Consider the following 16,579-nt stretch of genomic DNA (forward strand, 5'->3'; position numbering starts at 1 on the left):
TATGATGGCTACGAGTGATGGTTGTCTGACCCTTTAGGATACAGACACTTCACATATGGCTCAGCTTGATCAGCTTACACTGATCATCAGTAAGTTATTTGAACGCAACCGCCGGCAATATCATTAACAATGACATGTTTTCAAATAAATAAGAAATTTGAAGAAGGTTTCTCGGCATTAATACTTGTTTAAGTTTTTCAAATTTTGAATGTTCTGTTTATATTTTGGGACCGTTGGAATGTTTACTTCTAAAAAGTATACTTGTACAATAATTTATCTGAGAGAAAAACAAAGTCTTCTTTATAGCAATATGAATTACTGCTGTAGCATTACGGATTAATATTCTTATAACAAACAACAGATCATTACCTAGGATACGCATCGAATAGGGATCGAACAATAATCGTTAACTTAAAATCATTAGCCGATCATTATCGATAGCCGAAAGCATCAATTCGAATGATTCCGTCCATTTCCGATTGTCGACGTTACGATCCTTTGTCGATTGAAAATGTAATTACAAATCTACGATTCGAACCCAGATAGATTGATTATTGGGGCTTGTATCGGAAAGGGATTAGTGAAGGGAAATAGTCGGTTCAATGATACAGATTCGAAAGGAAATTAGGTTGATTTGTAACCAACTGAACTATTCTCGTGGTATCCCTATGGATGGCATGATAAATACACTTTACTGAAGTCAAAAGTGCGAGGTGCTTACAACTACTTTTAGCGGAACAACGTCCAGTAAAATCTAAATTCGGCAAACAAAGTTTCCTTTTTTTTTTAATAAATTTAACGCGACTTTAAAATTGTGTGAATCAACTGAGAGTTGTACCTACATCAAACTCGCGTAAAGGTTCCATGCACTGTGTTTAATGTATTTGCCCAAAAGTGCAATTAGTGGCTTAAACGTGGCGGTTTACTATAAATATAACAAAATAGTCGACAATCTGTCGACAGTCTCGCGTGCCCGGCTTGTTAGAGTTTCCGTATTTCCTCAAATTATGCCCATCTAACTTTCTCTACTTTTCACACAAATGCTTATATATATTTAAGACGAATTGTAGAGCATGTTTAGAGCAGATTTGCCTCTTCACTGCTGCAAAAAAAATCAGAGTTCCTATTCTAATATACACAACATACAATACATACAAATACTAATAGACACCATGAGGTAGTGCCTAGTGCCTGGTCGTGTCGGTGTGCACATGACCTCTTCGTCTGCGTTTCAATACACGTGCATTACTGCGCTAACGACATTTTAATGTGTCGTAGTAAACTTCCGTTTCTGAATTTTCATTGTTTTCTTAATGGCACAATATACTTATGATGCTTAGGAGTACTCAAAAACTTATAGAACGATATTCTTTAAGGAGATTACTTACAAGCTACTTAAGCTAAATCTGCGTCAGAGAAAGTAAACTTTCTGAATACTGGTTATAAAGCAAGGTTTTTATTTTATGTCTTATACCTTTATTACAAGAAAAGCCTGTGCCGTAGTCGGATTTAGAAGCAGGTTCTTCTAGAAAGGATTTATTTGACAAACGCAAGGACTTTCACGATGAGAGATAGACAGACAAAATCAACATTCGAAATTGGAGACAGCCACGTGATGATGATGCTTCGAGGGCAGATAGCTGCTGAACACCAAATGAGTCGGAAATTGAGGTCCGTGTAAGCGAAGAAGCTGCTTTTGTCTCGTCCTATGAATTATGTGATGGTTTCCTTTTGTGAAGGCAGGTGAACAGACTTTGGATTGACTTTGAAATTGGACAAATGATGTCATGTTGCAGTTCGATGATACGCTTGTATAGCAAAATAAAATCATTCAAAACTCACATATTTTAACAAGTCGAAGTATTTTTTAACTGGAAAAGCTTTCGGAAGCTCCAGAAAGTTCCGGATGTCTACGACTTCGGAATCACTTTGTATGTTTAACTTTTCAAACTGATTTTTGCTTCCTTTTCCGTTTTGTACGTTTGTTTCCGTAACTCGTTTTGAATTTCAATTTTGGTTTTTAAGAGAACACGCGCTGTGCGCTGCTCAAGTTATGCACGGCTACACACGTGAGGATCGACAAACGATTCTCCGTGATACTTAAATTTGTTCCTCATTAAGCAAACATTTGACACACACATGTACACATACACTCAGACACACACACACACACACACAAACACACACACACACACACACACACACACTAATTGTACTTCTAGATTTTGAAATAATATTGTATTAATTTGATAATTGTATCTAAAATTTATTATTATAATGTGTTTATTTTCCTCTAATCTTTATCTCATTAACAGTTGTGGGTTATTTAACTTCAATACCGACCGCTATGTTGACGTACCACTATACGGTAGTACGGTAAACGATGTAGAATCAGCAAATTAAGATAAATAGTTGTAGCTTAATAATAGTGTAGTGTAATAAAATCAACCCCCCACTGAGCAGCCTGAGTTCCGAAGTGCTGTGGAAACGAATGTATTCACTAATCAATTTAGCGTTGTTGTTGCATAGCCATTGTTTTGATGTTTACGAGTCCTCCATCACTTGTCTCAAGGCGAACAACAGGATTGAGGTTATATTTAATTACCTTAAAATTGTTTCTCACTATAGCTTAGATTGTATTGGTCTGTGAACACGACTTGGTAATAACAGGCGAGCTTTTAATGTAAGAAAGCTTTCTCTTAGCCCGTTCAAGCGTAAAACTTGAAATTCATTGCAGCTTAAAAGAAAAATTGTCGAACACGGGTCAATGAACTTATTTTCGTCGAAAGAACCTTAAATGATTATTCCATTGTCTTATGAAAGTGACAAATGGTTTTGACGATCATTTGAATTGGAGCTCCTGGATTTTTTGGGTTAAACTTTTATTATTTGTGAGATGTTAAAATTTAAGTACTTTTTTTGTTGAATTTATGCTTTTCATTTTACGTTGTCTACAATAAGCTTACTTCTTTAATTTTAAGCTTCATTAACCACGTTCGTAGCTTCAAAGTTATTCGGGAATAATGATTGTAATTACGGAGCGCATGGCTTCATCACTATAGTAATAAGCAAGATGATGGCATCTTAACACAATTAATTACGCAAACTTTTATGTTTGAATAATATCATTTTTATTCTACGAACTTTTTCTTTAGCCATGAACGTTGTTCGTGAACATGTTTTTTATTTTTATTTATTGCTTAGATGAGTGGAGGAACTCACAGCCCACCTGGTGTTAAGTGTTTACAGCGGCTGCCCCACCCTTCAAACCGAAACGCATTACTGCTTCACGGCAGAAATAAGCAGGGTGGTGGTACCTACCCACGCAGACTCTCAAGAGGTCCTACCACCAGTAATTACGCAAATTATAATTTTGCGGGTTTGATTTTTATGACACGATGTTATTCCTTCACCTTGGAAGTCAACCGTGATCATTTATTGAGTATGTATTTCATTAGAAGAATTGGTACCCGCCTGCGGGATTCGAACACCGGTGCATCGCTTAACACGTATGCACCGGACGTCTTATCCTTTAAGCCACGACGACTAAAATGTGTCAGATATAAATTTACTTAACAAAAGCTTAATCCTGCCTTCAGTATCCAAGCTTTGGTACGACCGGATTTGAGACAAGTACTCCGAGCAGCGGCAAGAAGATGAGGCGAGTACGTCTGACAAAGGCTGCGTCGTCTCGTTAGGGCTTGTTATTTATTTTCAAACAATATTTCAGAATATTCCAATATCATATTCTCAATAACAGTTTGTGGCGGGACGCGCTCTGGCTTATTACGCTTATTGAATTTGTATCTTCGTTATTATGCACTGTCTCTCAACAGAATTTCTTTTTTGTTTAGTTAATTAAGGAAAACAGTTGTAGTTTCTCAAATTCCCTAGATAAAATGCCCATAATGATAAAAATAGAAAATGTAATGCATTTTATTAATCTGAATCTTGAGGAGGTAGTGATTAAGGTTGAATTTCGAGTATTGAATTAATAATAGTTATTTCCCTCCACGCCTCCACGCTTGTCTTGGACGCGATAGACTCAAAAACTCCTGAGAAGATTTTCATAGAGTTTTCGTCATTGGACAGAATGGTGAGGTTGTAAATATCATACCGACTGAGAGCTTTACTGGCGCGCACCGCGTAGACCGTGTAAAGTTATATACAAGAATGTTTCTTCTAAAGAGAATCTATTAAACTGTAACAACGCTATATGTCTATCTTCGATTATTTACATACAATAAATGAATAATACTACTACTGCGCTGGCGCTATGAACCCGAAGTGGGTCTTGACTTCCGACAATAAACTCGCCATTATTATTATTGTATTATTATTGTTAAATTATTAAATGAATAATACTGATATAAAATGTTATTAAACATCTCTGTAAGTTAAACAATTTTTGGGGTAATTATTTGTAATATATCCATTTTAAATTAAATTAGACCATCTTTTTTTACATTTTATCTAGATTAGCAAGTGTATTCATCCTAAATTACTTGGATCGTTAATTTAATTTTTACAATTGTTCCGATCCGATGCACGATACCTTCACGGAAAAAATGCTTTGCAAGTCGTTAGTGATCTAGGAAGGTAGAATTCAGCCCAATTAGGGTGATTACAAATAAAAAAAATGGGTACGGTAATTTTACCTGTAGATGCACTGATGTGTGAAAAATCTTGAAAAAATATACTAATTTAAGATGTAATACAGATTAGATAGGTTCAATAACTTTGAATCTGACTCACCATATTTCCAATGAGTACAAGTCTTACCTGAAAAAGATAATGAAATTATTACATTGTTAAAAATATTCTATCTATTATAATATTCTTGTTTCTATTTTGTTACAATTAATTTAAGGACCAAGCTTAAGGTCGCGTATTAAATTTCTTTAAGCTACGGTCTCCCAATCAGACACTTGGATTCCAATCAGTGTAATAAGTTTAATTCCAAGGTACAGGCGTCAAGCTGCAGTTGAGATTCCAAGTTTATTTATAAAGCTCAAGAGGTGGCGCGGGTTGCACGCTCCGCATCTAAACGTTCTCAAACTATACGTTTAATGGTCATGTTCAGATAGCCAGTAAACTATTTTATGAATAAAACAAAATAAAATACAAATTATAAGGTTTTCTTATAATTTATTTGAAGCTTCGCGGGGATCAAAAGTACACTTTTACATTGTTCCTAGTCTCAAATGATTTCCATACCGAGTTTAATTATGATGGGGTCAATGGATTGAACGTAAAAAATGTATCAATTAGACCAACTTTTCCCAGCGTGAAAGTATAATAATAAGCACCAGGGATTTTTCTTTTTTGCAAAAACCGGTTGTAAAGATACAAAACCTATAATTTTACTCCTAATTAAACTATCTGTCTACGAAAACTGCATTAAAATGCGTTCAGTCGTTCTGGAGATGTATGAGCACAAACCAACAGAAGTATTATGATGTAAATAATAAGTGTATATTATTATTATTTATTATTAGATCGTTATTGCGTCGAGTCAGTGACAATGGCAACAGTCTTCTGAAAATCATATCGACAAAGATCGAGGGACTGCTGATTAATAGCCATTGCAGGAGGCAATTGAAAGAAAAAAAAATGAAATGATATAAAATGTATGTAATGATATTTATGTGTTAGATTTTTTAAGTTACTAAAATATATTATAAGTAATTATTACTAACAAAATGTTATGGTTTAAAAAAAAAACTGAAATAAAGATTTTTTTTTTTTTTTAATTTTGCTGTTAATAGAACAATAGTTATATTGGTAGCTATTTTAGAATAAAAATGTATAAAACACGAAACGTTAATTTTATTACATAAGTATTTTTAATTCAAGGAGCGCTTATTCCGTGCAAATATAACGACGGTGATAAGAGTGTTAAAATCATATTCTTCATGCACATCTGCGTTTCATCCTAAAACTGATTGTTTCTAGAATTATTATTAATGTGAACTTGGTCCAACAAATTGTTAATTGCGAAGTATAGATTTAGTCACGAGAACGTCCACCGCTGTTAAACACTGATTCTAATTCGAACTACTCAACTACTCGGTTCAAAAAAATCCTTGGGGTTTTGGTGATCCGCATTTTTCTGCTAACTCATTTTGTTTTTAAATATATCGTATGCCTTTATTTTTTTCCATTCACTGTGGGCATACAGCCTTTCTGTTGGTGTGTAGTCAGCCTTGCTAATACACGTCAGCAATACCAGGAGCACTACCACGTTTCAGAAAACAGATGTCATAGCGCTCAGAGTCTGTGTTCGTGAAGAGTAAATCATTTTAGAACTGGTCCATAGCAGGGAACACAGCAATCCCACTGAGTGTGGATGAGCTCAGCTCTAGTGGAGAGTGATAGAGTGGTGCGAACAACTCCTCAGAGCTGGATGACGATCTATCCATTTTCTAATTAAACATTCCAAAATAAACCGGCTCGAACTAAAAATATCTGTTACTGAAACTGCGCCTCGAAACTCGCTGTAAAAGCTTTTGGCTTAACTTTCATTACTTTAATGGATTCCCATTAATATGTTCATATATTTTACAGCGAATGCGATAATTTGAAATTATTACCTAATCTATATACCTCGTAGTTTAAGGTTTAAGGTTGTTTTGGACGGATCAAAGAATTTATTGCTTTAAAATTCCGATTGATTTTCAAATAATGAATCCTTAGAGTACTGCGAGTTTATACGTGTAAGCGTCCTCTTTTTATCTTTTTTTTTGGTCAGGAGGAAATCGCCGGACTTCCACCTTCCACTGGGGATGGAGGGCGGGGCATGTCGGAGTCAAACCGACTAAAACCTCCTGTTGCTCAACAACCAGCATTCAAACCTCGCATGAGACAGAATCATGAGTTTTATTGATACGACAACCTTTGCAATTATAAGCCCTTTGGTCTTAGATCAAGATGAGCGGCCGCATCGACGTTGGATAACAACTTAACGCTGAGCAGAACGTGAGTCTCTTCTACCATCTAGATTCTAAAGCATTAAATTTAGCTTGAAATTGATAATTTCCAATCTTACATCAATCTTATAATCAAACGACAGTATTTATTCAGTCGCCATATACCCTACACTATTGTTGACAACACTACGCAAGCATGCACAAAGATACCAGATAGCTGGAGACCCATTTACAACTGATAATTTCAGTAAATGGCATAACTTGGTTGTTTGTGCTAACGACGATGTCCAAGAAACGAACTACACCTACACGTGGGATGTACTTCTCCCCGTGCTTAAATAGAAAAAACTTATAGCTTTGAGGAGCGAAGCTAGTCCCAGAGCTATCAAATTGGTTTTTCCTTCAATAATACTTTTAATTTTAATTCGCGTTCCTTTTAACTAAAACATTGTTATCTGTCATTCTTATTAGAAATACTTTATAAGAAAAATACCTTGAAAATTTTCTATAAAAATTCCTCGTTAAGATGTCTTGAAATATGGGAAACAATATTTCAGAAATTTGTAAAAAAAAATACAACGTAACTTTTTCATTCTGGTGAGAGCTTCTTATTAAAAAGGTATTTCTAACTTTTCTTCGCATAAAGACTTTTTTGTGTCTACTTTACGTCTTGCGTCAATGTTTAGGGTTGTGCCAGCCTCAACAATAGTGATGCGTCGACATCTACATACTTAAGTCTTTATGAAGTTACTGTTTTACAGGACTGGCCATTTGAATCTTAATGTATGTAATGTATGGCTGGCAATAAATACTAAAATACAATGAATTTTATTTTGAATAATGGAATTATATTTTCAAATTCAGTCATTGGTTTATTTATGGATTCTATATATTTTCTTACAACCCAGACCCAGGGATTCGTTCTGCCATTCTAAAAGCGCTGATGATAAAGTCACTAGTTATGTTAGACATTCCTCTGTATCCTCCTCATGGTTCTTGAGTTGACCTTAGACTGATCAAAAACTGTACTAGCTACAGTTTGGTGGAACAAATAACAATATGAATTAATAGCACCTAATGAAAAACTGATAAAAAAACAATGTTTTAAGGTATTATGATTCACAGTTTCAACAAAAACCACATAGTTATTAGATGCACGCCCGTGCAAGGATTTTCATCTTTATTTTCAAATATTGAAGAACTTGCCGCACGGATCAGTTGTCTACTAAATAAGCTACCGCCAGAAACCACTCTCATCACCAAGTACCTCCATAGGTACTAGAGACACCACAAATTTAGTACTACGTTATCAAGCTGACCGAAAATATTTCAATTAAATGGTCAGCAACCGGCGTTACGCAAGAATAGGCCCCCGGTCTCCGGAATTCGACGAACATTTAACGAAACCAGGCAAATTCACGAAACAGCCAAAGTTCTGTAAAGTTAAAGTTCTTGTGGCTATCAACTTACACATTAGGTAAGTTCTTGTCGGAGATGGCGTCTCGCGTAATGTTTTGAGGCGAGCTTTTGCGACTAATTCCCGTATTCCATTTAAATTTTTTCTTAATATAAACTTTAATATTCATCTCGTTCAAGTTTTATAATGATAAAATATATTAAACTTGTTTTCTGTTTAAATGGCATTCAAACCAATTTATACCAACAATGCCAACATGCTGTCAGTCTTACAGTCAATCGCGAAATGTAGATTGTGCCCAGTGAATTAATAATAAACCTTTAACACTACGTGGGTCGTGAGCACGTGCAGATACCTAGTGCATAAAGTGTTCCAAATCGATGTCATGATTTTTAGCATTTTGTGAATTCGAGTGACTTTCAAACTATTTAGAGGTCTTATGCTGACATCTGTTATCTTCTGAGGACAACATCCTTTAAAATTGTTTCATGTGGGCTCTCTTCAATTTTAGTTTGCATGCGCATTCACAGATGGCGCTGTTTACTTTGTAATATCTGTGCTTAGTAGTAAAGTAATCAGAAAGCCAAATTTAAATCTTAAATAACAAGTACAAAATGTGGAACAGTTCCACATTTAAGCTAGACCATGATTTTTACAATATTTCCATGGACAACATCAAGGAAATCTGGATAAATGACTTACTCATATTGTGATTGTTGTGGTCATAATCTAAATTTTTTTCGAGGTTTTCGTCTGTCGACGTAATCCGAACCTAGACTGAAGATCTTAAACGATAGTCTTCCACCAGATTGTATATAATATTGCCCTAAAGCGACTGCTTCTTCAGTATTATTATCAACATAACATATAACATAATTTCCTATTTTTGCTACGGACGGTGGAGCGTATTGTTCGCCTGCAAGGCTCGACTAGATCACTATGTCTATTTCGGAAAAGCTCCTTAGAGCTCCTAAGAATACAATTGAGACTTAGATCTTATGTATCAAGGTATTTGATAATATTTTGCGTTTTGGTTTAAATAAGCAGCGCCCATTTGTAGTTTAAGTGGCAAAAAAGTTGTCGAATATATTTATATAGTTCGGAAATGTAATCAAAGATGGCGTTGATATCATTTTTTAAAGTACGATTTAGTCTAGCTTCCGTCGCATTTTTAAATTCTATGAGCAACTATTTTATTAAATTAAGCAAGATGTTGTTTAAGTTTTAGTCCACAGATGGCGCTGCGATTTAAATTCGCACATACCTTCTGTGGACAGAAGTTCCCGGCTTTTAATTTACTGCCATCTAGTGAGTCTTTATAGAAACTGAGCAAGGGTTGAGTTTCTGTTTCTAAACTGGCACCCTTCTTTCCAATCAATAACAAAGTATTGAATTGGATAGAACTAATAACACGAAGAAATTATCTTAGGCAGAGTCTGTAATTATGTTTCTCTATTACTTTGCTGGTGTTTGAAATATCGTCTTAAAATTGTATTTTGTTTACCTTTAACAGATGAGGATCCCTTTCCGCTGCATCCAGCATCGACTCTGCTTCACTCAGCCAAGCGACGAAGTTCTCCAGTGAACGATCAAAGTTCTGCAGCGACGACACCGCTGAATGTAACGCCTTGCCTCGTGCCACAATACTGGTAATAAAAACATTCATCTTACCAATGGTTCATAACTAGAAAGAAACTTGATGTACACACCACCACAATATACCTAGTATACACATAGCTCATAGATTTTTTGAATTTTATGAGACTACGATTCATTCAGATTTTTAAAGTCAAAAATGCGTATTTTTGATCAAGCAAAATTCAGATCATGTAAATATTTCAATACAAAGTGCTACCAAAATGTAAGAACAATTTACTAATCATGAAAACCACAATGAAAACACGAGTCCCCCAATATTTGCCGACGAGTACTGACCCTTTGTAATTTCTAAATAGTGATGGTGTATGCGTCAATCAATGAGATATTACGAATTTTTACAAACTTGTATTGTACGTGTAAGATACATATTCACAACTTGTAAATAAATATTTTTACTGCAAATTTGGATGAATCGACCCTTTAGTACTACTACTGTAGTTCTTTATTAAACTACCGAACTACCGCGCGAAAAATATTTTTAATATTTCATGAAGGCCTACAAAATTGAAAATAATAATTCTCAAAGGTCGAGTTAAAGGGCATGAATTATTCCGCTTCCAAAATTAATTAGCAAGTTTCGCGGCACGCTGTTTACGTTGTGAAGCATCTGATGAATATTCAGGGACCCTTGTCGTTCATCAAAATGTATAGGAACCGGAGCGACTGACTGGTTCGCGGCAGAAATAGGCAGGAGAGCGGCAGATGTCCGTGCGGGCTCGCAATACGTTCTAACACTAGTAGTGTTTTTTTTTATTGCTTAGATGGGTGGGCGAGCTCACAGCCCACCTGATGTTAAGTGATTACTGGAGCCCATAGACATCTACAACATAAATGCGCTACCCACCTTGAGATTTAAGTTCTAAGGTCTCAGTATAGTTACAACGGCTGCCCTACCCTTCAAACCGAAAAGCAATACTGCTTCACGGCAAAAATAGGCAGGGTGGTGGTACCCACCCGTGCGGATTCACAAGAGGTCTTACTACCAGTGTTCTCGTGCTGAGCTTGTGCAGTGAAACTTACTTATTGTTTAGTTCGTTGTATCTGTGGTTGATGGCCTCGGTGGAGCGCTTGATGCGTGACGTGTCATCATTGCGGTACACGGCTATCAGCCTCTGAGTTTGCTGGTTGAACAGCTCGATCTGGTGCTTGTACTGGTGGACCTCTGCGTGGAACGACTGCGAATAAAAAAAACTTGACTATCAACACGGCCTTACAGAAAAAGCTAGCCTTGACATAGAATTTTTTCTCCTACCGACGCCGAAAGTTCGGTTTTCGCCCCGCTGTACAGGGAAGAAAGTCTAACATTTCCTCCCTGGGTACTGACAAGTGCGCATGCGCGTTAGTGTCTACGCCTGCTCTCACGCACCTAAAATTCTCCGCCCTTGTTGTGCTCGGGTACTTTGTAATATTGTGTTTAGTGTAAAAGTGAAATAAACAAAAGGCAATAAAATTTAATAGTGAAGTATTAAACAAAGATGAGTTCATCAGACAGTTCTTATTCAATTAGTAGTAGTAGTTTATTTAAAAATAAAAAAACAGTTAAATTGTTTTTTTATGAGTATACTATCGACTATTTATGAGTCTCGGTACCGCATGTGCACCGCGGAAAAAAAGTAGGACATCTCATCCCGCGTGTTTGTACACACAATGTACTATAGATAGAAACCTTAGCCCATCAATAATGCCAGGGGTACCACCCAGTTCCTACTTGACAATGAAAATTGCTCAAAGGTCGCTTAAACAGAACCACGATAGAGTTCTGGAAACGCTTAGGAGGGGGATTTCATTCCAGAGCGCCATGCGTGACAAATCCATCTGGTTTAGTTTAAAAAAAACTCACAAATTGTATCTCACTAGCTTTGCCATATTATCATCAATACAGCTTCATAACATTGACTCAACACAACAATGATTAGCTGAATACGATGAGACCCTAACCTCGCTACCCAAACCTCGTCATCAGCTATTTGCGACCCTTCAACAGTCAATTAGTACAGATTTATCACACTCTCGTGTGTTACTTGATATTGTGTATTCAATTATCTTCATTCTGTTGGGAGGTGTGATTTGGACCGACTAGGGAGCCGCTAAAACGAGTTATCAGTTTAGCGGCCTGCGTCTCCAAAGTGCTCGACACACAGACTCTAATGATGAGACTTTTTTTACCTACTCTAGTAACTTCGAGGGGTATATTCTAGATTCGCGGAGCTTGCCGGTGAGCTCACAGGGCTCAAACATGACGAGGTTGCTAACACGAGCCCTAGCAAGAGCCGTACTTCGCAGAATCTAAAACCGGATCGGAAACGCGACCCACTGAGAAGATCCGGCGAGAAACTCAGTAGGATGTGTCTGAGGGTTAGTTTACTCGCCGAGCTCTTCGTCGCAAGTGACGGGTTCGACGAGAACGATGACCAGTGCTTGGGATACCTAAAAGCACCGTTAGTGGATCGGGAAGATCGCTGATAGCCTTTAGAGGCTATTTCAGCGTAAACTTAACTAGTAGGTGAGCTCACGGGGCTCAAACCTGATGACGTTGCTAACACGAACCCTAGCAAGAGCCGTGCTTCACAGAAACTACCACCGGATCGGAAACGCGACCCACTAAGAAGATTCGGCGAGAAACTCAGTGGGTTTGTATCCAGAGTAAAAGGACGTAATATGAGTTAAGAAATACAAAATAAGATTTTACCGTTCATACTCGTTCAGGTAAAATAAAAATTTGGGAAATCCAATAAATAAATTATCCACGTCGATGCCTCTATTCGTGAGGTCTGCCGGCATCTTAGCACAATGGGATCGGAGTCGCCGAGTCGTGTAACACAGAGCGACAGCTCCGTGAGGCCGTCTCAATGATTCTCATTGAAACGTTCAGATGGTTTCCGATAATGGAATCGACGACTGTATCGATATAATTATGTTTGTATTCGATTTTCTCATGCCCTTTTTGTTAAACCTTGCCGTCATTCTAACCACCCATCCGGTATATGGTTACTGGAGCCCATGGTCATCATGCTGTGAATCCGCCACCTTTTGACATGAAGTCGAAGTCTCAATGACAGTCTAGTGAAGTCGAAATCTCTGACAAGCTCAACTGTTGTATATACCTAACTCTATAAATATACATGAGTAGCCAGGACGTTAGATAATAATATGGCTAACATTTTGTTTGGGCGGATTCTGAAAAAATGTAAAATTATAATAACTTGGCTTAACTAGGTTTTGTGACTAAACAAGTCGAGAATTTCACTCAAAGGTGACTTCTAAAAACTTCATTACATACCTAGCGAAGCAGTAGTAGATTACTCGCTACTTCTGCGGAAGTTTGACCCGCCTGCTTCCGAAGCGAGCAAAGTGTAAATACACACTTTATGTTCCGTACAAAGTCAATATATCTCTCACCTTCTGCTCTCTAAGCTGCATTTCCAGGACATCAGCGGTGTGTCCAGGGATAGGCATCGCCGCCAGTCGCGTCTCCATGCGGGTCAGCCACGCGTCCGCCTCCCGCCGCCTCGCCTCGTAGCGCTGTGAGTCGCCCAGCATGGCGTCCAGCTGTGCCTTCCGCTGCAGTACTCTGTTGTTGGCCTCATCCCAGTGCTCGCGGAGTGCTGTAACTGAAATGGTGAAAACACGTTTAAATACACGTTCACGTATGCGCGGGCGAGAGTGCAGCGCCGCCACCACTTAATCGCGGCGTTGGTGGGGCTGAGGACCCGTAGAGCTAGCAACTATCCAGCGGCCAGGGCAATTGCGCTGTTAAACCAATTTCTGTCTGAAATCCAGGATGCTGACGTGTTTGGCGATAGTAACAGTAGGGGAATACTTTTGTCTAAAATAATGTTATTTATAGCATAATAATAATAACAAAAAAAAACTAATAATTTTAACAATGTTTTTTGTGTTAACGAGTTAGGCGTTTTGGTGCAAACTGTAAGGCTGAGTTTGTATTGAATGGAAAAAATAATTAATGGTTTGATTTTTGCATGATCTACATTAGTATTTCAAAAGTATTTGGATAGCCGTGCTGCGCTGCAAATTAGGAAATAGGAGCTCTAGATAAAATTAAAAATAATGAGTATTACCGAAACTATTAGCAATGTAGTGAGAGCCCACAGAGACAACAGCACTCAGGGTCTTAAAACCATACTAGATAGAACTTACTCCCATCGACATATTATTTCAAAAATTCATAGCAAGCAAGCTTGCATTTATTGTCGGTAGCTGTATTGTGAGGTATTACGGGTAATTACCTCCGACTGTGTGTTTCGAAGATTTTGTACTGAAATATTTGAGACAGCAGTCATAACAAAATGAAACTTCGATGACAAGATGGTGACTCTCACTTTTTAGTGTCTAGAGGCTCTAGGAACCGCTGAAGACAAGGTGAGCAATCTCACCCTCTACCCATCATTAAGAGCAATAGTTGCTATAAGTAGAGCCCAGTCGCATGAGATAAAAATCCTTCCAACACGAACACGCAAGCATTATAATAGGGTGAATTGATAAGTAATCGCCAATAACCCATTGGAATGTTTGTGGGAACCAACTCATGTAATTCACACAAAAAACATTCTCGCAAAACAAAAGGCAAAATGTTCACAGAACTCGATTGTAATTAATAAGTGCATGCACTACATTACACCGGCGCGCACTCCAAACTATGCAAATACAAGAGCACCGAGTGCTTTAGTGCAGTGGCGAGCGAGTACCCTCACCTCGCACCTCAACGTATGCAACTTTGAGGGATCTACCGGAAAAGCATATCCAGATAAACAATTAGTCGTCATATTTAAAAATTATACTTGTGTGTATATAGATACACATATAGATATACATCACTACATAGTATAAAACAAAGTCGCTTACTCTGTCCCTATATATGTATGCTTAAATCTTTAAGACTACGCAATGGATTTTGATGCAGTTTTTTTAATAGATAGAGTGATTGAAAAGGAACGTTTGTATGTATAATAACATCCATTAAATAGTAGAGAAATACTGTTATTTTTGAGGTTTCTAATGTGATGTCGTAAATAATCAATAATAAAATTTCATGTTTCCGAAGCGAAGCGAGAGCGGGTCGCTAATGGTTTATACTTAAAAAAATAGGAATAATGCAGTTACGACTCAAGAAACACAGTGGTCAACGATTCAAGGATTACTTAATTTAGGAATGATAAAGTCGAAAACCGCGGCTGATTAGAAGCTACAAGAAAAGAATTTTGTTTGTATCGCCACGCGCAGCGCATCCATTCCTTACTGTTATTGTAAATTACTGTTTTTTTTTATTTCCCAATTTAATTCACGTCATATCGCAAGATTATTACGTAAATCTAAACATTGGCAGCTTAAAGTCGGATAATGGGTTTAATTTTAATTGAATGGGCACATGAATGGGCATTTAAATTATCTATTTAGTTTTTATATTATTTAGGAACAAAAAAACATATAGAGACCGCAAAAGCAACAAAAAATTTTAAGACTTCGTACAAAAAAAATTTACTGGTGGTAAGGACCTCGTGAAGCAGTAATGTGTTTCGGTTTGAAGGGTGGGGCTGCCGTTGTAACTATACTGAGACCTTAAAACTTATATCTCAAGGTAAGTGGCGCATTTACGTTGTAGATGTCTATGAGCTCCAGTAACTATTTAACACCAGGTGGCCTGTAAGTTCCACCCATCTTCCCCTCATCTCAGCAAAAAAAACAAACAAAAAACGATGTTAAGAAAAATATCGATGTACATACTATTTACTAATAGCGATAAATGTATTTGAAAGAAGGCGCTGACCCTGAGTGAGTGCGGCAGTGGACCCAAAGTACTCACACGCCGGAACTACGAGCTAAGCAAGTATCGAGCTGTACCTTTTTCGTTGTTATTTATTGAATAATATCAAAAAAGAAGATCACAGTTAATATTTAATAAATTATTTAATGTGTCGCTAGTTAGCCACCTGAAAGTTTTAAAAATCAAAATATTATATCCAAATTGTAAAACTGTTAGAAATCTCATAATAGTATCGCCGAATCCAAATTCCCGAAATCAAATCATTTCTCTTTGTTGAGCGTCACACGAAAATCAGTGAGTAAGATTCAATTAAAAAAATGTTATATCTGTTATTGCGTTCCAATTAATACAGGCGGGAAAACTTAATTATTTTGAAACCGCGCGCAACGAATGTTATCACAGCGCGAGAGTTATTTGCGCAAGTGAAATTATTTGTTTTATAATTGAGTTCCATTACATTTGATGCATAATTATAGGTAATGAAGCGTGTTAAGCTTATGTTTGTTATATTGTGTTATCCGTAAATGTAAAATGTTTGTTTTTGCTTTGTGTGAAGCGCTTTCGCACCTTTGAGTAAGGACCTCAAGTGTAACAGTGAGGCGCTGGTGTTGGACACCGGGAAGCCTGATGTTCCTGTCGGGAGAGAATGCTTTAATGAATTTCGTTTTCCCGAGAGCTTCTTAGCTTCGTGCAGGTCTCCTGGATATCAGTAATTCCAGGGACGAGGATTGTTTACATGTTACTGGACTTTCAATTCTTAACATCGATATCTATATAAATAAAATTAGAGTC

The 16,579-nt window shown here is 37.1% G+C and overlaps 1 protein-coding gene across 7 annotated transcripts in view; it reads right to left on the minus strand.

Moving 5' to 3' along the window:
• Positions 1 to 16,579, minus strand: part of LOC114251819 (dystrophin, isoforms A/C/F/G/H) — a 480,975-nt gene that overhangs the window by 284,095 nt on the left and 180,301 nt on the right. For 6 of the 7 annotated variants that reach the window (XM_089728894.1, XM_089728893.1, XM_089728897.1 and 3 more), the window contains 4 exons: positions 16,355 to 16,420; positions 13,405 to 13,616; positions 11,026 to 11,180; positions 9,851 to 9,992 (listed from right to left, as the gene is read on the minus strand). In XM_089728894.1, the coding sequence (XP_089585020.1) occupies positions 9,851 to 9,992; positions 11,026 to 11,180; positions 13,405 to 13,616; positions 16,355 to 16,420 (575 nt within the window). The remainder of the gene's footprint in view (positions 1 to 9,850; positions 9,993 to 11,025; positions 11,181 to 13,404; positions 13,617 to 16,354; positions 16,421 to 16,579) is intronic. The other variant, XM_089728895.1, reaches the window with a different exon arrangement.

The sequence above is a fragment of the Bombyx mandarina genome, chromosome 07 (assembly GCF_030267445.1).
Source record: "Bombyx mandarina strain Sakado chromosome 07, ASM3026744v2".
In the NCBI taxonomy this organism is placed as follows: Eukaryota; Metazoa; Arthropoda; class Insecta; order Lepidoptera; family Bombycidae; genus Bombyx; species Bombyx mandarina.